The sequence below is a fragment of the Passer montanus genome, unplaced genomic scaffold (assembly GCF_014805655.1).
Source record: "Passer montanus isolate IOZ18808 unplaced genomic scaffold, ASM1480565v1 scaffold16, whole genome shotgun sequence".
Classification (NCBI taxonomy): domain Eukaryota; kingdom Metazoa; phylum Chordata; class Aves; order Passeriformes; family Passeridae; genus Passer; species Passer montanus.
The window spans coordinates 5,302,149-5,325,994 of NW_024363160.1; the positions used below are offsets into that span (position 1 = coordinate 5,302,149).

Genomic DNA, 23,846 nt, shown 5'->3' on the forward strand with positions numbered 1-23,846 from the left:
TACAAATGTATGGTCTGTGATATTTATTTTATGAGAACATAGATACTCGAGCCAAACCAGACTACACCTAATAAGCCCTATTCTAATTTCCTTTACAATATTATCTGTGAGCTGATTGATGGCAAGTGTTCTTTCAGTATGGCAAATAGATATTCTTTCGACTGAATGCTGATATGATAATTTGATAAATATTAATATCAATAATAAAATTAAATTCTTATGCTAGGTTTTTAGAAGGTGAAAAAGATGTGAGAAATAGGAGCAGGAGCTACAAAACATGCTTTTTGGATCAGAGCCAGAAGAATCTTGCACATTTACCACAAAGCTGATGTTTGGATTCAGCAACACGTCTCCAGTGACTACCCGTAAAACCTCAGATCACTGTAAAATACACTGAGACCTAATCTAACTAAAATCTCACTGTACAGTCTTCAGGCATTTTCTCCAAATGAAACATTATTTCCTCAGGGTAGTTTTGGGATACAGTTCCTCAGGAGGAAACTCAATATTATGCATCTCTAAAGCTGAGATGCATGAAAAGGGAGAACAGGGAAGGTGCAGCTACAACGCTATACCTGTCTAGCACAGTATGAGCTCATGTGCCTGCGTGTCATACCAACACGGGCAGCACGATGCATTTTCCTGCTCTGCCCACTGTCAGTGCTCATTGGAGCTGGCAGAAGGCCACGGATCTTTACAAGTTTCAGACCTTTGATGCTCACAAACTGGCAGGTAGTGTTGAGCAGATGGTAGGAGATGTATGCCCATAAAATAAACAGACCCATGTCTGGGTTTCACTGCTGAGTCATCCAATCTAAGAGCTGAAATTTTAAACACAGTGCTTCATGGTCCTCATTTTTGGAGGGTGGTTTTTTTTTTTATCCTATTGGGAAAATTAAAAAAAAAAAGTTTGTGGTTTGTGTAATTTTTCTAAGAGGATGAAAATGCATATTTGGCTATGGATTTGATACTGATTATAAATAATGGATTGAGCAGTACACTGGAGACATCCAGCCTATCAGTCACCAGACCTCATAAGGTAACTGTGATCTGGGAAAGAGTGTTAGGTCCCAGAAGTCAAAATTATGCCTTAGGAAAATTCCTATGACTCAGACTGGAGAGAAAAAGAATAAATACTTATGAATTAACTCAACTCCTTAATTACACGTTTAGGTAAGGGAAGAGAGAAAGAAAAAGTATAAATGAAAACACAGTTAACATGGTTTTATTTGATATTTTCTAAGTATCCCAAAGAATTTCATGAGTGAGAAGATGGAATGAGTTCAAGAAAAATAACCTGCTGGAGGATTTAAGAGCAGCTTGCCTCTAAACCTCCTGAACTAACATATATTCTTGTCTCAGGTTATTCCAGTGGAAAGCTGAGAAGAGATTTGTGTCATGATAAGGGTTGTATTAATCCAGAGAAACATTTGTTCACATGTTATTTTTTCTGCTCTGTTGGAAAATTAACAAAATTTTATTACAAGTTGACACCAACTGTTTCCATTTTAAAACAAAAGCAGGGTTATGCTGCAGATGAACACTGCAGATGAATCAGTATTTCTGTATGGTGCAGCTTATTACTGAGAGGGTAAATATATATCAATGAAATATAAAAATACCCTGCAAACCATTTAAGTGTTAAAACCCATCGGTATCCACTGCTAAACCAACTGGGATCAATCAGGTGACCTCAGTAATTACACCATGTAAACTGGTGACAAATTTGGCATAGGAACTATGAAATAAACCTCCAGTTCCCATCTTAGTTTCTTGAGCATTCTCTCATGTGGAGATGTGGAGGGAACACAAAGGAAATATCTACCCTTCTCCAAGCCCCAAGCTGAGCAGGGAGCCCACCAGCTCCTGCTCCCTTTTACAGGGGAGTGAATCTGGCTGATGTGACGGCACTGTCTGTGCTTTGGGTGAGCGTAGATCAACAGCTGGGGCAGGGCATGGGCTGAAATCTTGTCTATACCAAATACGACATGGGCAGGTGACCCATAAATCCCTTACAAGTTCATAAAATTAACAGTGCTCCCCAAGTTCCGAAGCTGAGGAGGAAGAAGAAAACATGAAATCCTCAAGACCAGGTACTAAGCAAGCAAAAAATTAAGAGCATGTACTGAAGGAACATCTGGAGGTCATTTAGTTCAACCTCCTCCTCAAAGCAGCAACATTATTAGGTTTGGATGTATCCTGGAGTGGACTTTCCACAGCCTCTTTGGGCTCCAGTTCTTAATCATATTTATGGTAACACTTTTTTCCATGCACCTCTTTAGAATTTCCCTTGCTGCAACTTGTCTCTTACTGATAGCCCTTTTGCTGTGCACCCTCAAGACATACCTGGGTCTGTCTTCTCTCTAATTAGCCTTCGGTTAATCAAAGGAAACAATTAGCTTCTTCCTTTTCCTTCTCTTCCCCTGGCTAAACAAACCTCTGCCCCTTCTCAGTACCTCCACCCCATCTCTGGAGTCCTCCCCTGGACTTGCTCCAGCACACCAAAGTCCCGCTGCTCATGGAGATCCCAACCCGGATGCAGCATTCCAGGTGCAGCCCACAGGCACCAGGGAGAGGCGAGCGCTCGCTTCCCACGACCTGTTAGCAGTGCTCCTGCTAATGCAGCTCAGCAGGCTCCTTGGCATGGGCTCACTGCTCGCCCATGTCAATGACTGCTGGAACACAGCTCAGGAGTGAACACATCCCATGCACATCTCACTTCTGAGAGGTTCTCAAGGAGGTGGGTGAGTGCTGGAAACTGTCCTCCCATAAAGGGGATTATGCAAAACAAGCAAGGGGACAGTGATCTACAATGTGACCTACAGTCAAAGTGATGCAACATGTCAATGGTGCTAGAAAATTTAAATACATTAAGAACTAACAGTGAATGTATTTTATATTTATATTTTACAAATGCTTAGTATTTTATCTTCAACCCCCTTCCCCCCATTTTTTAGGTTTATCTATTTTCAGATACACATTGGGCATAAAAAAAATATTTTGAAATATTTGGTTAAAAAATTAATACGCTAGGTACCTTAATTTTCCTTTCTTTTAAAGAGAAAATAAGCTGAAGCAAATATTATCATGAGTACCACAGCCTTGGAGATTTTGGAACTAGCAGATATCAGGATCACACCTCATTTTAATACAGGAAAAAATATTTTTTTCCTTTTTCAGCTTCCTTGTGTTTTCCTTTTCAAATAAACTACGTATTGACTAGAGTAAATTTAAATTAAGAGCAAGCTTTTAATGGTGCATTAATTCCCCACATGCTTATTCTTAGTTTCAGATATTTAGCAGCAGCTTCCCACAGACCAGTAATTTCACTATTTTAGAATCTGTCAGCAATCACTCATTCTGTGAAAGTAATTTTAATTTAACTGATGTTAACTGCAACTGATTAGAGTAAACGTAGGAAGTATTATAAACTACCATAATTTAAATGAAGATTTTATTTCTATATATGCACCTATGTAATTGAAATCAACTACACAAATCTCAAAAGACAAAACAAAGTTAATTCATGCACAGCAATATTTTCTCTTTTCTAAGAGGTGCAAAATGACTACAGCAAATCTACTGCAGGAACCTCACATTAAACTGTGATGGCTCAGAAATGCACATTGGAACATGTTTGGACTAAGGTACATTTATTTGACCTCCTAACTTTTTTCATTTTAAGAACTTCTCTACATGCAAAAAAAATCCTGCATGTGAAATCCATTTCACATTGCAATGCCTCACTGAAGTTCATATTAGTCCAATGTTGGTCTTTAAATTCACACTTTACCTATTCTATGCTGGCTTTCCTGTGAGCACCACAGGTAGTCTGTCCTTGAGAGAGAAACTGACCTAGTTTCCCAGGGCTGCATGAGAGCAAATGGAGTGGGAGGAATGGGTCTGTGCCCCACAGGCTGAATGAGCCCAGAGGATGCTCCACCCCTCACAATGCTCTGCCCAACAGAAATTTTCCATGGGCATATTTAACTTCAGCACTCCTGCAGGAAGCCTTCAGGTTTGGAATTATCAGGGACAGCCTTGGTCTATTTTTTAAAGAAAATAATGTGTACACACCAATGGCTGTGTCTGAAAATCTGTCTCAAAGAGGTCAGTTCAGTCCTGTCCTTCATCCAGCTGTGAGGGATGGCTGCTGGGCTCTGTGCAGCCAACATATCTTCAGCATCAAAAGAACCTCAATGAGAGTTCATAGGGTTCTCATAGGGAGACCCACTATCAACCACGATTGCTCTTGTAGCCTCCTTGCTGCCCTTCTTCCTTCACCCTTGGATCAAACTGGATTCACCAATATGGGATGGTCTGCTGCCCTGGGCTGAGCACAGGCCTGTGAGCAGGGATTCCTACTGACTCAGGTGTGGTATCTGCTCAGGACACTAAACGTTTTCTAGTCATAGGTGGAAAAGTAGTTATTCCAAACCTGGATTTTGGCATAAGACGTAATAAATATAAGGAATAATTGCAAAGAAAATATTTTGTTACTTTAAAATGAAACATTTAGCATCTAACAGTCTAAATTACCTCATTGATCTCCTTTAGGTTTTATAAAGGTTTTCAAATTTAATCTCTGTTTACAATGGCAGTGCTTGAACTCCTGAAAACTTTGCCCTTGGGTGAGACTGCGATATTGTGTATATCCCTTCCAAAGTGGCTGCATTTAAGGAGCATGTGTGAGGTAAGAGCCGTGACAGAGGACCCGACCAAGGATGTGACAGCCGAAACATTAATCCAGTCCAATCTGTGATTAACCGAGAATTACTGTAACCCTACACTCGGCAGGAGGCGAAGGGACAAGGCAGGGATGGAGCATTTCTCTGGGCGAGCTCTCGGCATGGCCGTGCAGAGCGCGGCCTGCCCGGGGCCCGGCGCCATGGGTGGCACGGAGCGGGGCCCAGCACAGAGCGGGCTTTGTGCCCTCGCTGCTGAGAGCGGCCCAGGTCCCAGCGCCAGCCCACGGCAGCCTGCAGCGTTCTGAGCAAACATCTGAGGGCAAAGCACGAGCGCCTGCCTGGGAGAAATCACCTCACACTTCTCCGGGGAGGTGTGTGCGGATGGGGATGGACGGCAAGGACGGCAAGGCAGGCACAAGCCACTGCCTGGGGCCCCCAGCATGTGGTTGGAGGTGGTGTCAATGAGAAGGGTACAGCTCACACATCTCCCCAGTAAATCCCTCCTATGTAACCATAGGTATTGCATTAATTCAGGATGGATTGAGGAGAATTTGGAGTTAGAATCACTTTTCTTAATTTAGCTCTCTTCCTGTGCGTGCACTGCAGAGATGCAGGTGTAAGCATAGTAGTCAGGGGTGCAGTAATTTCTGGTTTTATGAGCAGGCAATTAGACCTTTGTATCAGTCAGGTGTTATACTGAAATCACTAAGGCTGCAAGAAGAAAAAGTAATGCTTGAGTATGAGTATCACTGCCTGAATCCTTACAGTGACCTGAAATATGGAGTGTTTCTGGGCAAAGGGACCCTCCTATTTAAAGTGTTTCAAAATATTAAAGGATGATGATTAATAAATGTGCTGTTCAGTTCATGCCAGCAAATGAATTCATGTGTGACCTTATGACTAACCAGCTTGCTTTGGTAATTCTGAACTAGCCCAGCTCAAAACAATTCTCTCCCTTATTAACAATTATCACTGCACTTTCTTGCATATTTATCAATGCACATGATCAAAGAAAAAGTAGTCATTTCATGTTATGTTTGAGCATGGGAGTTTTATGATAAGATCTGTACTAAGACAGCAAATGAAGGACCAGGTCTTCAACACTTTGAATTTGACCACTGCTTGGAAAGAAATTTGTCTGGTTTTCTTTTGCTCTGAAGATATTAACAACAGTGATCTTTTAGTTACCTTCCAAAAGCCACATTCTTCAAATGTGGTTTTTGAATCATAGTATAAAATGTGTATTTCCCTGTGACACCTAGAAAACTGCAGTTACTTGTGGCTTACCTGTCCTGGTTGTTCACAGGCTGTCTGGTATCTTGCTTGTTGGCATAATTCTTTTACTCTCTCGTACTTTGGTAGTTGATTAGACTGCTGAGTGTTTTTGTTGGGTTCCTCCTTCTTGCGTAGAAATTTGCTTATTAAAAAAATAAAGAGCAATGTTTTAGATACATTGTTCTAAGCCCTAAGGATAAATGTAACTTGAAGAGTGAAGCTTCTTGAAGGTTTAATGTCTTCTCAGGGAAAAAAATCCCCACATTTCTGTTACTGACTTTCGATGTAGGTCACATACTGAAAAAAGCCTCAGGTGACTGGCTGAAAATTGCCAGAAGATAAGTAAGTGCTGCTAAAATATGTCTAGCTGGTACAGTTCAGCACCATTCATACATAAATGTAGGTTTTTACAAAAAGCAAAACTCTTTGAAGCAATACTTTCTTGGCTGGAAAACACAGCTGAAGACACAACAGGACTTTTATACTCAGCACAAGCTCGGCTGTATCTTACATATCATGATGTGTCTTTCATGCACTGCTTTGTAATACATCAGACAAGGTTTTCATAATCTGTAAAGTCATAAAGTACCGAAAAGAAATTGCTGTAAAATTTTTACCCAGAGAAAATTTTCACAGCAACAATTGGCAAGGTAAGAGGGTATAAGGAGTTATCAGCAAAGAGAGGAGCAATTATGGTCATGATTCTCAATTACACATAAGTCTTAGCTGGAACAAAAAGGAAGAATGCTTCTAACACATTATGAAAAATACAAAATCAGACAATAAGAGGATTCTTCACAGCTGGATTTGAAACTGAGATTTGGGAAGAAAATTTGGATAATTACAAAAGTGGGCACAAGAACAGTGTTAGGGAAAGAGGCTAGGAGAATCACCAGAAAAGCATGCTTTCAAATTTCTTCAGAGAAAAGGATTTGGGAGCACAGTAGATTACAAAGGCAGTGGTGGGAAACTAGGAAAAAAGTCATGCCTGTCAGTTTGCTTGCAAAATTTACTGCTTCTCTGACCATAAAAAGGAAGAGGAGGAAGCAGAAAGGAAAGCGTGTACAAGGGAGTGTTCCCAGCAGGCAGGCTCTCCCAAAGCTCTCTCACCCCTAATAATTACCCTCTTTCCACTAGAAATGTGTCACGCCAAATTTTGGTCTTCTTGTTTGTTCGAAACCTGAAAGTAAAATAATGACATTTACTGCTGGCACTGAAGTACACCACTGTAAGTGTTAACAAATTATTTTTGAAAAAAACCAACTCTCCACTTATATATACTTGCAATTTTATAGATCTACTACTTAAGAGACTCTTGAAATGGGAAAGCTGTGGCCGTTGCCATGACACAACTCATTTTCACAGAATCTGTTTTTCCACTCAACTGTTGATTTACTAAGGTGTTTGCTTCTGAACTAGCTAAAAAAGGATCATGGGACCCACCTGTTTCCTGGTCTCTCCAAGTCCAGAAGTTTTAGGACAGATTTGCCATCCATATCTGGAGGTGTGTCAAGGCCTGCTATATCCAGAATTGTTGGAGCAAGATCAATATTCAGAACTATCTGAGGCACACTGCAAATCAACAGGAAAGGTCATAGTTGCCATGTGTTCAATGTGTAAGTCTTCACATTCTCTTGGAAATAGAATGATAATTAATGCTTATCAGGGCTTTGAAGATGTAAAGCTCTACAGAAGTGCTAAGTTTAGAAAACCCCCTTTGAAGTCTACAACTCAGAACGATAGGCCAGTACTGCAGACTGACATCACAAAGAAAAAGTTAAGCACGATTAAACAAGGAGGTGCAGCAGCAACACTGCTCTTATCTCATTGACAGTGAGGGCATGATGCTAAATGACAGAGTGAGCAGTAAAGATGAGCACATCGTTTTTAAAAGCAAAACCCTACAGGACTATGCATTACAGTTTTCTCATCTGCATTATAACTTATTCATAATATGCAAAGTGAAAAAACTGCCTGTTCATGAGACTCATTGCTCTGCAATAATAGGGCATCCTTTATGAAATGAAACTAGACAGAGTGATAATTACATATTCTCAGAAACGTTTTACATTAGGCTCAACAGCTGTGCTAGAGACATAAGGGAACGTACACTGATCCCGGCTCCACACTTGGACCGCGAATAAAGAAAGGAACTCGAATATCAAAGTCATACGGCATTGACTTCCCCTTGACCAGTCCGAACTGCCCAATATGGTATCCGTGGTCAGCAGTGTAAATAATGTAGGTGTTCTCCAGTTCTCCCATCTCTGCAAGCATTTGGTGTAACTGCAACCCAGCACAGAAAGAACTCAGAGTTAAGTGTAGCAAAGCATGTTTTGTGCAGAGTCGTGTATAACCATAATTTCTAACACTTAAATACACAGGACCAAACAGGGCATCGATGACATAGTTGGCACAGATTCTGGGGACTGGCATTTTTACATCTTGCCTTTACTGTGCTGTGAAAAAATCAACGTACCAGTTCAATTTCAAACTTCACAGAGGGGACAATTAAACAGCTCCAGAAATTAGAATAGAAAAAATATGGTAATGATGGGGTAATTGCCTTAGTATGTCCAAAATTCATTGTGTACTCAAACACAGCTTGTGAAAAAAGTCTGCTACAGCTTTAGGGGAAAAGGTACTAAGATTTGATTTACTGTGCTAGTCTACAACTTTCCCATTCCTTACAGTTGTGGGCTTGGGAAAAAGCTGTAAATTTTTATTAAAGTTTAAAGAAATCTCTCTAGGGGAAGATCTTTGGTCATGGTGCTTGATTTTGGAACAAAAAGTCATACAAAGTAAACCTAATAGTTCATGTATCATGTTACCTATAATTAGCAGTGCACTGCATTGCCTAACTTCTGCAAACACTTGTAGACTGACACCTGAGTTGCTGTGATTTGCCAGTTCCCAGATTTCAACTGAAGGACAAACTGTGAATGGAGTGTGTGAAATGAATAGAAGTTGTCATGTGTGCACCTGTGTCTATCCATGTGTACACACAGGTGATGCATCTTCTGTTAATACCAAGCTTTATACTAGGCCCAGTGACTTTTCCCTTTAAAAAAGCCCCCTATTTTTTTGACCCAGCAATTGAAAGAAGAAAGCCAGGAGCTTGGCCTCATGTTGCAGAGAACCAGAATTCAATTCCACTGGGAAAAGGTAGAGTAATTCCTCATAATACAGTGACTTTCCCCAGAATGTGGTTGGTGAAGGTAAAGAAAGAATTAATTAATTTAATTTTGTTACCAACTAACAAGATTGTATTCACAGCAATTTCTTGTACTCACTCTTTCCATAGAGTCATCAACTGACATCAGGGTCTGAAGTCTTTTGCGCTGCAAGACGTTGGTAAACTCCATGTGGATTGGCAGCATGGGCCCCGTGTACTGCATAATCCAGTGCTTATCCATGTTTGGTGCATAGTTATAGCTGGGAGTGCTGGAGGAAAAGAACGGATCTCAAAAGTTGTGCAGCATGACAGGCATCAGAGGGAGGTGGGAACTCCTCCAACACAGAAATAGCCAACAAATAGTTAAATCACAAATTCCACATGGTATCTAACAAATACCAACAAACATCACTTCAGTGGCTTTCCAGATCAACTGGGTCATGTATCACCTCCTCAAAATATTTTAACCACTTGCTTTCCAATCTTTCTTTCATACTCAAAGACCACTACAAGTTCCACGTTAATATCTGGGATTTGCCAAAATCTATTCCTCAAACAAACCTGCAGTCATTAAAAAGGCTCATCTGAATGGTGCATCCCATACACATAAGAAAAATTAAGGGAGTTAGAGGTGAAAAAGGACTGCTTACTTAATATTAAGGTATATTGCCCTGGTACTTCCAGTACAGAAATTACCTTTAAATAAAAGTCAAAGAAAGGTATTTTCCAGTGGAATAAAGAAACCTAGTAGTCAGTGTAAAGAATACCACCAGTGTTACAGTTAGTTCTACACTAAATACTGCTGAAGTGTTCTTTTCAATGCGAGTGCAAAGCACATTACAAGCATAAAATGAACCATGACAACAAAACTGAACTAAACACTGCTATTGGTACTAATACTAAGAAGAAGTATGGCACAGAATCCTGTCTAAAGCAAAGAATGATGCTTTAGGAGTTTGCACAAACATCAAAAGAAATATTTAAGAGTGGTATTCTATCCACAGTTAGTGTATTCTTGAAAGATATCCTAAAGAAACAAGAATATTTTCCCAGAGATATCACCTTGGGAGAAAATGTGTGGCAAAAAATGTGTCAAGTAAATTTTCTCTACAGAGAAACATGTTACAAAAGCTCTCCATCATTCTTGTTTTTATGCCTAGCATACATGACAACTACAAGGTGAAGAGAAACCAGGCAATATCCATTTCCCATAATGGTTTCACTTACATATGAGCAGTTCCCTTCTCTAGAAATAAGAAATCTAGGCTTTGTCATTTTCATTAAGTTCTTCAGGTTTTATTTCTCCCCTGTTTCTAGTACACCGCAGCATATGGTACATGAAAGCAGCATTACATTTGAAAATTAAAAATAAAGAGAAGGTGAAAAAATACTGTTGGGTGATTAGATTAATTTGATTCTTTCTATTCTCTTTTCAGCTTACAAGAAAAATGAAATTCAATATTAATTTGCTGCTTAGGTCCTGAAAATTATAACATGTGTAATAACAAAAGGTACATTTTTCCTGTTGAAATATGTATGTGTAGTTATCTTTTCTTAAAATGAACAACATGAGAATACTGTATAACTTAGAGTCATACCTTTGACCAGTCCTTCACTTAGGTTTCATTTTTCTTCACATGATTGTATGTGATCCCAGAATGGTAGAAACAGTTGATTTTTATATCAGATATCATATGCATAACTTTTAACTACATACTCTGAGGACAAAAATCAGCTGAAAGGATAACACAGTAAACTGACAGTCAACTTCAATAAATTTGTGGAACCCACATTCTAACTGGAGAGCATTGTTTGAGAAGTTAGGTAGAATTTGAGAAGTATGCCTTTAATACACACAGCAAGTTTTGACTAACCTACTTAATCATTAGTCTCAAGGGAAAAGGCAAGTGATGCAACAGTATCACAGGACTTTGATAGAGATTAAGAAGTATGAAAAGGTTAGCTCCCTACTGAGCAAAGACAAGCATAAACTAGAATTCCTTTTCTGTTGAAAAATCTTTTCTTTCATGTCGAAAAGTCAAAGTTTTTGTAATTTCCCATGGTTGAAGTCTGATTTAAAATGAATACTGTCATAATATTAATAAGATTTATGTCAGGAGCACAGGCCTTTGTGCTGCTGGCTAGCCAGCAGTCCTAGCAGAGGGAGATCCTTGAAGAAGCAAGCCTTAGGAATTCTGTCACCTACCATTTATCAGTAATCAGACAGAAAAGAAGGATACTTTCAGTGCAAATTTTTCTCCGTTTCCTTGGAAATTTGTCAGACAAGATGTTTTCCCATGAAAGAGCTCATTTTTGATTAATCAGCATCTCCTAGTAAAACCCTGTTTTTTTTCAGTGGGGTCCTGAGTGTCCCAGGCACAGAGGGATGAGGTGGCTGTGAGCTGCGCTCCGCCGGCAGCGTGGTGACAGCCCGCTGCTGTGCCAGGAAGGAGAGCCAGCTGCTGAAGCAGGCTCAGGTCTTATGTTCCCAGGCTATTGTGAGCAGCCTCCTCCACATAATGGATAGTTTTTAAAAGCAGCACTCAAGGGTTTAGCAGAGCAGTTAAAACCTTTCACAGACACTATCCAAATGCATTTTGAATTTTCGGGGTGAGAAATGCAGCAGGCAGAGAGGGAGTAGAATTTTCCTCCCAGGCAATTCAAGGAACAGGAACCTTCTGTGAAATATCCAGTGTCACTGGCTGATGGATAAATGTGAAACAGGGGTCCATAACGTTGGAGAAAGAGAACGAAGGATGAGACAGAAAGGAATTCCAAAACCCCACATCTTGTACACGTTCCCTGGGTACCCCTGTTTGTTGGGCCTTTCAGAAATCCACCAGAATAGCACTGGTTACCAGACACAAGATCTAATATTGCCCTCAAATTTATCTACCTTTTGTTTGGTATAAATGTAACCAACCAAACGAACACTGCAGATGTAAATCTTAGGGAGAATACTGCTGACTTCTGAAAACCTTTCCATGTAGTCAGATCTGTTCCTGATCAGTGATAATTTTTTATCATAACATTTTTTTCTTGAAGCAGCTGGAGATATGAGTTAAATGTTCAGCTGTTATAAGTCCTTGAAAGTCATTATGATATGGTGTGTCACCATTGCTATTCTTCCAGTTTTGAGAACAGTTTTGCTCTGTATTGACATGCACTGCTATGAAGTATCACTGACATCTACATTTCCTTGATTTCTCTTTGCACTGGAAGATTGAAGTTGAAGATGTGTGCCATGTCTTCCATGGCCTCCTCTCACTCATGGAGTCCATCTTGTGCTGAGTACATTAGCTGATCCATGATGAGCAGACAGTGCCAGGTAGCCCATTATTTTCAGGTTATCCATGGCTTCTGAGTCTGGCAAGCTGCTACTGTAGTACTTGTCATTCTTGTAGAATATACTAACCTGTGCAAATCTAGATTGCTCTGTTGCTCACTTTTATTTGTCCAACACATACTGTGAAGAGCTTAATAAACAGAGACCACTTGGCACTCCCTAACAGATCTGTTCTGGTGCTGGAAGACATTAGATTCTTAAAATTTTGAATTGATACCCTCAGTTAAACTAACAAAAAAATTCCAACTGCTATGTAACAATAACAAATGATGAACATAGGCACTTTCCTATAAAGGCATATTCATAATGAGAACATTTCACCCTGAGATTTTGTAATGAGTCATCCATGTGAATAAGTTTAGAGAGAAATTTACAGTGATAATCAAGTGATCTATAGACTGTGGAAGGAAAAAATATTTGGAAGCACTAGTGCATTTTTAAAGAAAGATTCTCCACAAAATCTCTAATTTGTCTGTAAACATCAGTTCAAGTGGATACTTATGCTGAGAGAAAAGCAGTAGTATTAGCAGTCAGTGCTGTAATCAAAAGGTCTCAGCAATTCTTTCTGACAACATATTTACTATATTGATATATTTAAATTTGAACTTCTAAATTAAGAATGCATTTTATTTGGCTTTTAAGGTACCACAATAACTTTAAGTTAGGCAAGAAACAATAAAAATACCCAACAACCCAAAAAATGGATGCTTGTACTTGAGGATCTATTAAAATGGGGTCCCCAAACAAATAATTCAGAAACAAATTTCACTACCTTCTACTAGTAACTGAATGGAATTGTCATATTCAATGAAATAAATGGAATAAAGCCATTTTTCAAGTCATAATTACAAAAAGATATTTTACAGTTAGGAAAGGATTGGGAGAGTACTGAATGTTTTAAGAGCTTCAAGAATTTAGAACAACTTTAAATTAACATTTGCTTTCTAAAAAATTAAATATATACGTCTCTAACAGATGGGATAATTGGAGAGAAACAAGTATGTTTCCAAACATTTGTTCAACTGCTCATAGTAAAAATCTGTGTTTGCCCTTATTTACAACCTTGTAATTCCCTCCTGTTTCTATTCAATGAAAGAAATTATGTTCACAAATATACTGCCTAAAAATGTTTGGTTTAAATAACTCCATAAAGTTCTCAGGGGGTTCAGTCTCAAAAGTGTTTGGCTACTCTTCTGTCTGGATTGTGAGTCCTCCAGTTAGTGAAAATAATACAGTACTTAGACACCCCAAGAACATATTCATTTCATAAAAATAAAAGTCAACGATATTTTAAAGTAATACATTTGGTAAAACTGATTGAGAAAAATGAATACTTTCTGTACAGAATTAGCACCTCTATTATTCTTTGAAATATGATTAGCAAACATGGCATAAGTGGTCATGTTTCTTCAAGTCAAAATAAACAAAGGAAGCAAATTCTTTGTTTCCAAGGAAAGTAGACTTCCAGGCTTAGACACTGTTCTTGGAAAGCAGGAAGCCTAGGTTCTAGGCAAAGTTAAAAGTGAATAAAACCTAAAACAACCCACAACCAGTGGCCATGGTCATTATTAATGTGAAGTTGAATTTCACCACTCTGGGTCTGCTTTTTCTGTGTTTTAAAATGGGACTCTTTTAAACCCAGTGATAGTTATAGATCTGGGTATGTGGGGTATGAAAGTTTCACTGCCCAAGTGTAACACAATTGCTATATTTTAGAATAAAGAAGTGAAACAGTTGTTGCCTGTGAAGTATAAAATCTTTTTCATTCAGGAAACATCATTTGTTGCTCCTGTGGAAGTTAATTGTGCAACAAGAATATTACTTACATTTCTATTTCACAGCATTTCTTCTTGTCTTGTCTTTAAAATCACACTCCCAATGACACGTGCAATGATTGTGATCACTTATCTCTAAGTCAGGAGTCCAAGCAGGCCTCGGGCCAGTAGTGACACTACACACTGACATGTCAAGATTTATTACTGATGCAAATGGATGATCCCACTCTAATGGCCCCATGTCCACATTACAAGAAGTGCCATTGTTACTGACAGATGTTTGAGACTCAGCCTCAGTGATTCCAGGTGCAGCCACTTCACACCCCAAACTCACACTCAAAACTGCTCTGGGGATCCAGAGCTACAACATTTCTTTTGATGCTTCACTACTGCAGACCTACACACCTGGTATTTCAGCACCCTTCATATGATCTTTAAATGGAAATATAAACTTCTGCCTTTCATATCACCTACCTTTTCTTAGCTTGTGAAGTTTTCTCATCTATTCCAAGATAGATCAGATTCCATTTCTATCTGCTCCTCCTAATGTTTCTAGCTTGGCAATAGGATTGCTTCCAAGTAGTCATAAAATCTGGCTGTGTGTCCTCATGCCAGCCCAAGTATTTTAACTCAGCACAGCCAGCGGTGGTTCAGATTTCCATTTTTTACATTCTTCAGTAAACCTGCCTCCTGCAGATTTTTGCTTCTAATGTTTGTTTACTTCACAGCTTATAAACAACCTAGGTCTGATTCACAGTTCCCCTAAGACTGGTTCACACTGGAAGGTAAAGGGAAGTTAAAGTGCCACAGGCCCTGAGCATAACAGATAATTCAGGCTTTCATCAGAGCATCCTTTGACTCAAAGATTTCCAGCTCAGCTGTCTGATGAAACAAGATTGTCCTGTAACATAACTTCATATTTAACAACAACGTTTCCAAAGGTCTAACAACCCCACTCCCTGACAGACGATGTTCATTACCACAGCAAAAATCTATGCATTGCTTTCATCTAGTACATCTTCTCTAGTCCCATTTTCTTTCACAGAAATAATGTCTGGGGATAGTTAGAGTGCATGCATTAGTATGATTTATTTTCAGAAAATATTTCACTCATTACAGTGATAGCAGCCAGGATAAATGTTCAGAAATATTTTTAGATGTCAGAAATAGTATATACATTATGGAGAGGAGAAGTGGGAGAGTGGGAGGGGAGAATGGATGCTTAAAAACAATAAAGAGTCTGCTGCTTCCCATATGATATAGTTTGTGTTTGATTTTAAACTGGAGTTAATAAGAATTAAAAGGAATCACTTAATAAGTAAACAGTGTACACATCATTACTGTTCTTGTCTTTGTAAGACTTTCCATGCCACTCCAGAGCTTGTTTGTGCTGAGAAGGAAAGGACTATAACATAATGGTGGCATGTGATTCTTAATTTTCTTTTTGTTTTTGATGTATTGTTCATAAATCTAAAGGACTTTGCTGCTGCATTCATTTGATTTAATTTTTGCCATGTTGATAAGCGAGGAAATGAGACCAATAGACGCCCACACTTGAGGGCAGAGCTCTCCCTGAACTGGAGTATTTCCTGCCATAGCCACTCCCTTCTTTAAATGTGCCAGTGGAAAACTTCTAAACAAACTTTTGGGCTGTTTTTTTTTTTTTTGATGTTGGTTTTGTTTTGTTTTGTTTTGATTTATAGATGCAGCATTTCAATCTTTAGCAGGCACTTTACCAGCAAGGGACATCATGTAATTTAAGGGTCTGCTTCAGCTACTGTTCTCTTAAGCAAAATTTCTTACATGTGGTTGACAGGCTATCTTAATCCTTGGTTTGTAGGTATAACCTTCCATCTCAGTTTGTTAAGCCAGCAAGCAGCTTTTGACCTGGTTTCCCTTCTTTGTTGGAGGTAGGCGTTACAGTAACATGATACAGCAACTACATTTTTAAAAACAAAATCCAAGGTCAGATGGCTGTCACCCAAGGTCAGAAGGAAAAGATTCAAATGGTGCTTGACCACCAAGGAAGAAAACCTAAGGGTTAAATGTTCAAATTACACAAACCTTGGCAGGAGGGATTTTATTGTTCTTGTTCTGTTTTCATAGGGAACACATAATATTTCTGTGAGAACTGAACTTCTCATATCTTTCAGAGCATGTTGCTCATATTTTTGATAGGGAAATCAGTTGGAATCTTCAGCCACCCAAACCCAAATTAGCAGTTTATCTTCAATTTGTCTCATTTCTCAGTCTGCAGACTGAACTTTAACACACGCAGTCAGTCAGTGCAATAAGAAACACAAAACAAGCCAGCAAGGATCTCTTGAGGTCATTGGAGTAAAACCTCTTTGCAAGAAGCTTGCCAAGAAATCAACAACACCAGAAGAAAAGAAGAAGCACAGATGAGTGCTCTCACAAGTAGCCTAGCAGAGCAAGGTATTTAGACCCCAGGAGTCCACAAAAATAAAAATTAATTTTAGCTGGAATTTTGCTTAATCTTTGCAGGTGACATGTAACCTGTATATAACATGGAGAGGCAGTTAAAAATTTGGAGACCAGCTAAAGCCTTTTGTTTTATTAGCACAAGCTAGAAAACAAGTAGGCTGAAAACATCAAGCGGCAGAAAGTCATCAAGAGCATGATAAACCAAAGCAAGTTCCTACAAGCACTTGTCAGAAGGGAGCAAGGAGCTTAAAATGAGTTGGCCTGGGGAGAGGTAGGGTGAGATATAATGATTCAGTGCTTTTCTCCCAGACACCGTCCCCACAGCTAAGCAGAAGCAGTCTGGATCCTGCCCTCCTGTATGATGGATAGTCCCCCAGCAGGAAGGATGGCTTGCCTGAGGCCAGGCAGTCTGTGCCACTAAGTGGGAGACAATCTGTTGAATGGAGTGAGAACAAATAGATATAACTCTCTTGCAGTGAAAAGCGGCAATTGAAAGGAGACATGGGAGAAATCCTTTCAATTTGATATAGTGACTATTCATTACTCTTCACAGAATGGGAAGTAGGGGACACAGGTGGCATAATGAAGCTCCAGGTTTAGAAGGAAATAAAAAGTAGCCTTTGTCCTCAGTGCACAAAGTGACACTGTAGAACTTGTTGCCACAGGATGGTGGGCCTGCACCAGAGTTAAAAAGAGATTAAACCAATGCAAAGAGAATGGGGCACACTGACCTGGATGCTTCACCTAAACTTGTGATTTTCAGAAGCTAGAAAAACAGAGGAAAAAATTGGTGGTTTTACTTTCCTCCTCACTCCACCATTGTTCCCTGCTACTTTCTGCTGAAGCACATAATTCAGGACTGAGAATGTTCTTCCATACAACCCAATATAACAGGTTTCATGTATTCGTGTCTATCTTATTTACCAACTAAAATCTCAACTTCATTAGTTCCCTATATGGGTCGAAGTTACTCTGAATATCTAAGTAACTACAAAATATTGCTGACTGGTTTGCATTACTTGCAAAGTCTGGTCTCAGAAATGTGGGATCATGAAGAATATAAGATTATAAGGTCAGGGAAACTGGCATATCTAGAAAGTAGCAGCCAGTAAGAGGATAAAAGATGCAAAACAACAAAAATGTAACCACGTGCCATGAACAGCAAATATTTTTCTAGTCTTAACCAGTGATCAGTTTGGGCATGAAGTTTATGCAGTAACTACTACTCCTAGAAATTTTAAAGTATTTGATGTAAGTCAAAAAACCATCCTGGTATGTGAACTACTGCAGAGTGTCCAAAATACAATTTTTAGACCAAGGAGCTTTCCCACTGTCTAATGAAATTAATTTATCCTCATTTTGAGATAAATGTGCAATCCAGCTGGAATATTTTATAAAGATGTTTTTCGTGATTTTCTTTTTGTCGTTGTTGGGTTGTTTTTTAAAGGTGTGCAAATACATTGTTTCAGAACAAATGGAAAGACTGGTCTACAAACCCATGGGAGTCACAAGTGCAATGGAAATCTTCCATAGCCTCTCACTATAATGAAAAGGACCAGAATATTCAAGATAGGAAGTAACATGAGGAATTCACAGACGTGGAATCTCCACAGATTTTTACCTTAAGTTGCTTTTTCTTCTAGAAACAAAATGAAGAGTTGGAGTTTTTTGTTATAGTTTGATCACCAGAAAAGATTAAGCGTGTTATTTAAAAGTGCAGTCTGATCGGCTATTTTGGGAATCTGCCAGTATCTAGTGTATAAACAAATCTGGTGCACTCAAAAGCTTCAAAAGGGTGTTTTTACTCAATGCATTCAGTTGGTTAGAGCCCAGGAAGCACATATCTTAGAGGGAAACGAAGGAAGTAATATCTTTCCAACAGATCCTGACCTGTGTCTACATATTTTCAGGGTATTGTAAGAAGCTGCCCTTACAAAGCCAAATACTGACCTTTTAATCTCCCACAACTTCCCAGGAGGAAAAGAGTTTCTCTCTGCTTTAATAATGGTCGGAGCTGTCACTCTCCCCCACAAAAGGAACAAGCACAGCAAAAGAAACAAGCAAACATTCTCTGCTTACATGAGTGTCTTATATTTGAGTTGCCTGTTCCTGAGCTGTCTCCATAAACAAATTCCTCGCAGAAGCAGATACAAGGAGCAGGTCTGGCAGTGTGTGAGTTTCACTTACATGTGCTGTGAAGCATTGGGGTAGAGCTCTGAGAACTGCGGCGCAGAATCCTCGGGGCCGTGGGGCGCAGCGTGGCTGATGACCATCATTATGGGCCTATGGGGATATATCCTCTTAGACATTCTGAAGTAATTAATGCTCTCATTAGTGATTAGGTCTGTGAAGTAGTCCTGGAACATACGATTAACACAAAGCAAAAGTTACAAAGTGCATGATTAATTAGATCACATACTATCATGTTATTATGTTATTTTTCAAGCCCTCATTAAAGCTCAGATCAGGAAGTAAAAGCATACCATCAAAGAGATGTATGATTTGAGGGAGCATAGGGGAGACTGAGCAGTAATTACTTTCTTAAGCAGGCAATGCCACATAAAATGAGACAGTATTTTGCAAATCAGATACAACAGAAAGTATTAAGTAAATTTGATTACCAGATTTGGTAATATAATGCTAAGTAACATTTAAAATAGCAGACTGTACTGACAAAGATATGTTTCTTAAATTTCATTGATAAAACACCTCACAAGGTAATTGCTCCCAAATAACATTGAATCCTAATCTGGTTTTATGTTTACATAAACCTTTATTGCACACTCTTTGTTCAGACTATACTTTTGCATATGTACAAAGTGGAAGACAGCTACAACAGGCAACTGACTGCAAAAAATCTTAATCAAAGAAATTGCAAATGAGAATGCAGGGAGCAGTTGAATTCCTGTGGGCTCTGTTCATTTAATTGTGCAACTTTAAGCAGTGCAGCTGCTGAGATTAAGGTTGTGACTCGCTAATAAACTGGCTTAACCCATAGTTAAGGTGGCAAATGGAAGTCTACAAGGAAAAGGGAGGAAATAGAACTAAGAAAAAAAGATGAAAACTTAAATTAAACCACCTGCCACCTTGGAGTATTCACTGTTGGCCTGGAGGTCTAGCTCGAGCTTCATTGAGAAAGTGCTGAGACAATGTTTGTAATGTCAAGCACTTCCAGGCATGACTAATCTTATGTTGTGGATTCGAGGCCCTGAACAGCTGCAAAAGCAGAGCCTGAGGGACAAGGTCTGTGTCGCATGTCAGTGCTAGGACAAGCCAACCAGCTGTGACCTCCTCGCTCACCCGCTCCCTGTCCCCTGCCCCTTCCCCTCTCCTGCAGCAAGCTTGGGACATGCACAGTAGCCCTGGCTGCTACAAACCCTGCAAGCAAATGGATGAGACAGTGAGTGATCCTTTAGTTTTCAAAACGGATAATGATTGTTAGGTACCAGGGCTGTGATAATTTCTGGATTTGTGGCCTGAGTGAAATGCCTGTATGACTGCTCTCCCAAAGCATCTACTCCACTCCTGTTTCTCTGTTTATTCTAGCTACATATACAGGGTGTGTAAGGAATGCACAACTAACCAGTATTATATATTTCCTTTTTTTTTGTAAACTCTGTATAAATATATAATCAGTATAATGTAATTTCTATGGATGGGAAAATCAGAAACAGGCGTCACTAGCTTCCAATAAAAACTCATTACATGGGTCAGAAACCACAGCTGAAACATCTGTATCATCTTCCTGGAGCTGCAATTTGAGGAAATTCCAGATTGCTTTCTGCAGGCTGGTTTGTCTGAGATCTGCCCTCCTAAGCCTTTCCAAGAAACTTCATGGCAGTGGGCAGGTCCCCTTGGCATACTTTCCACACTTTGTCAGGAGCACAAACAAGCTCTGAACTTTTCCAACGGCTGTGTTCTTGCCCTTATCTACCCTCATACTCATATCCGGAGTCTGACACCACAGGCATACAGCCTTTCTTTGGTGTGCATTCTACAATGGAAAACAACATTAACCAAGGTTCTTCTGTGGGTAATAACTGACAACACTCAGCAAACTTTAAAGTTCAGTAGTGCAAGGGACACAATTCTTTTGGGGAAAGACTTTTATTTACTGTTTGCTTCTGCCAAAACATCACATTCTGTCAGGGAGAACGAGGGAGGGAGGGGAGGAAGGAGGAAGGCATCACCAGGCTCCACTGAAGAGCCTTAGGAACATTCTTCTGTTGAGTGATTAATATTCTCAGGTGGAAATTGATCTGAAATGCCCTGGAGAGAAAATGACATCTCAATTTCATGGCTGTAGTTGTTTAATTAATTAATTATCTGGTTAATTAATTTTCTGAAAGTTATTTTTATATGGATTAATCATGTGGCATTTATGTGTCTGGAAAATACCTTTGCATAATCAAATCCATGCTTCTCTTTGTTACCATTGCGAGAAATGGTGTAATTATAGAAGCGAGAGTTCTTCACTAATCCAACCCACTCTCTCCACCCAGGAGGGATGTAGCTGCCATTGTATTCATTGAGGTATTTCCCAAAAAAAGCTGTGAAGTAAAAAAAAAAAAAGAACACACACACGCATGAGGCTTTGCAATCCAAGTCTTTTAGTCTGAGTCAAAAGAACGTATGAAGAGAAAATGTGTTAGAATGAGTCAGAGCTGCTTTACCAAAAATCTTCCTTTTATAGCTTAGAGGGTTTTGAAATTAAAATAAGTTATTTCCAGACTTTTATGAGAGTTGAAAGCTTTCGCGACTCTATGTTTTATTCTTAATATTTTGGAATCTAGTGTTCATGTGAAATATTTTCAGGGTTTCTTTTAGAAAGAATATGTTCCTCTTGGTTTCCACTTGAATATGAAATAAAAGCTCAGTACCCAGAGGAAACATCTGAGAAACACCTTGTGGTTTTCAGCAAGTCCTGTGATGTTTCAGAGCTTGGCTTCTGACTTTTTGAAAGTTCAGGCTTGCTATCCTGGCTACATTTGCTGCTTTGATAAAAGGTCTGGGAAGCACAGATCTCTATCCCATTAGGATCATGTTTGGGTAGAGCAAGAAGGGATCCCCACCTGCTTTGCTGCCACATCATCTCTAAGGCAAAACTTACAAAGAGGCGAAGGCTTGGAGGTCAAAATCCTCTACCTGGCCTGCCAAACTCCATGTACGTTTTCCTATATAGCTCAAGGTTACATATCAGAACCCACTCAGACTGAAAATTTCAGCCTTTGCCATAGGTTTATAGGTGCTCCTGCCAATTCATCTGCAAGGAAGTGGGAAGGAAAGCAGTTTCACAATGCAGCAGGCTCCCAGCTATCCAGGAGCTGTGGATTGCCTGTGGCAAAGATGCAGAGACACCAAAAGCCAGCCAGCTGCCTTTGGAAGGGAGCATGCTTATGTGCTTAATGCTGGCATGGCAAATGCAGCCACTTTGCTTCTAGGGAGAGAGGGGTATGGGAAGTCTTTAGCTGCTTTGTATGGTCTGTGACCTGGACAGAATAGTCAGTTCAGATGGGCCCATTCTGCTTTTCCACTGCCTGGGAACTGCAGTGACAAAACACCTGATCAGGTCTGTCATTTTTGGGATTTTTTATCTCCTGTTCAGTCCCATGGACCTACTGGAGTGCCTCAGTATCTTCACTGTTCACCCATTCTGCTTTTCCACTGCCTGGGAACCACAGTGACAAAACACCTGATCAGGTCTGCCATTTTTGGGATTTTTTTTATCTCCTGTTCAGTCCCAGGGACCTACTGGAGTGCCTCAGTATCTTCACTGTTCCCCCTTTTAATTTTCTTGAGGTTTACAAGCCCCTGGCGGGTCACCTGTGCCAGCAGTTCTGCTGCCTGTGTCCCCAGGAGCCTGCACACAGGTACTGCTGGTGCTCACAAAATCAGACACGATGGAGGAGGAGGGAATGACAGACACCTCTCCCTCTCCAGGGACAGAGCCCTTCACAGCTGTCCCTGCACCCCTCACAGTGCCCAGCCACGTCATTGCTGCCAGCCCCAACTCAGCAGTCAGTCCTGTCTGCAGAGAGCTGCTGCCCAGAGATGCTGTCCCTCAGCTGGGCACTGGGACATACCTTGAATCCCTGTGCTTGTTTCCTACTAGGAAATGAAGTCACATTGGAAAGCCTCACATCCAACCTAGACACATTCAATCTAACCAAAAAAAGCACATTTGTGGAAGGGCTCAAATAATTCAGATCTGATTGATGTGGGCATGGTGAATTTCTTGGGAAAACTGGTGGAAAAATCAAAATGTTCATAATTAAGACTTGTCTGAGGCAACATAAATATGATGCAATTCAATCAGGCAACTGCCAAATGCCAAATGAAACCGGAGATGACAGTCATATATATAATGTTACTTTCCTGCACCACGTGGAATGTGACATATAAACAAGTCCTACAGACACTAGACCAGGCTTCCAGCTCTTCTTCCCACAGCCACCAAAAAAGCAATCCAACCTGTCTCCTTTTTTATCCTGAGGCCTAGAGAAATCAAGAACTGTAAGGTGAAGAGAGTGACAGTGGGCAGGGAATACGTGCCCAGCACTGTTGTCTCCTGGAATGGAAACCATACCTCTCATCTAAGGCAGCCAAACTGGTTTAAACTATCAGTCAGATATGATGGGAAAGTATATGGATGAAGGCTGAAATTCTGTGAGAAGGGAGGCCAAGGAAAGAGGAAGAGGCGAAGAGAAGTCAGAGAGAGAAAACAGTGAAGAAAATATGGGAGAGTGATGTAACAGAGAGAGAGGGAGCATTGTTGAGCCAAGCAAAACCAAGGGCAGTCTGTGGTTACCGGGGAAATCTGAGGTCAGCCCTTCCGAGTGCCATCCCAGGTCTACCAGCAGCTGCAGTACAATTCTGGGGAATCTCTGTGTGCTGTTCTCATCAGTAAAGGGCTCTACTGACAACCTGTCTCTCACAAATATCAGAGGCTTTCAAATTGTGCAATGGAAGCTATGACAATTTATCATATAGGATGGTTTGACTGCCTCATGCATTATAAGATTGACTCACTTGGAGACCTGGACTCTGCTATTTACAGTCTTGCCAAACTTTAATCATTAGTGGTGATAGTTTCCATGCTATCTGACTCAGGCTGTATTTTGCTCTATGGAACCTTTTAGCCA

At 40.0% G+C, this 23,846-nt stretch overlaps 1 protein-coding gene across 12 annotated transcripts in view; it reads right to left on the reverse strand.

Annotated features, from left to right (window-relative positions):
- Positions 1-23,846, reverse strand: part of SULF1 (sulfatase 1) — a 179,298-nt gene that overhangs the window by 22,285 nt on the left and 133,167 nt on the right. For all 12 annotated transcript variants that reach the window (XM_039702867.1, XM_039702873.1, XM_039702869.1 and 9 more), the window contains 7 exons: positions 21,103-21,254; positions 18,892-19,061; positions 9,257-9,407; positions 8,074-8,249; positions 7,407-7,535; positions 7,087-7,143; positions 5,976-6,105 (listed from right to left, as the gene is read on the reverse strand). In XM_039702867.1, coding sequence (XP_039558801.1) covers positions 5,976-6,105; positions 7,087-7,143; positions 7,407-7,535; positions 8,074-8,249; positions 9,257-9,407; positions 18,892-19,061; positions 21,103-21,254 — 965 coding nt within the window. The remainder of the gene's footprint in view (positions 1-5,975; positions 6,106-7,086; positions 7,144-7,406; positions 7,536-8,073; positions 8,250-9,256; positions 9,408-18,891; positions 19,062-21,102; positions 21,255-23,846) is intronic.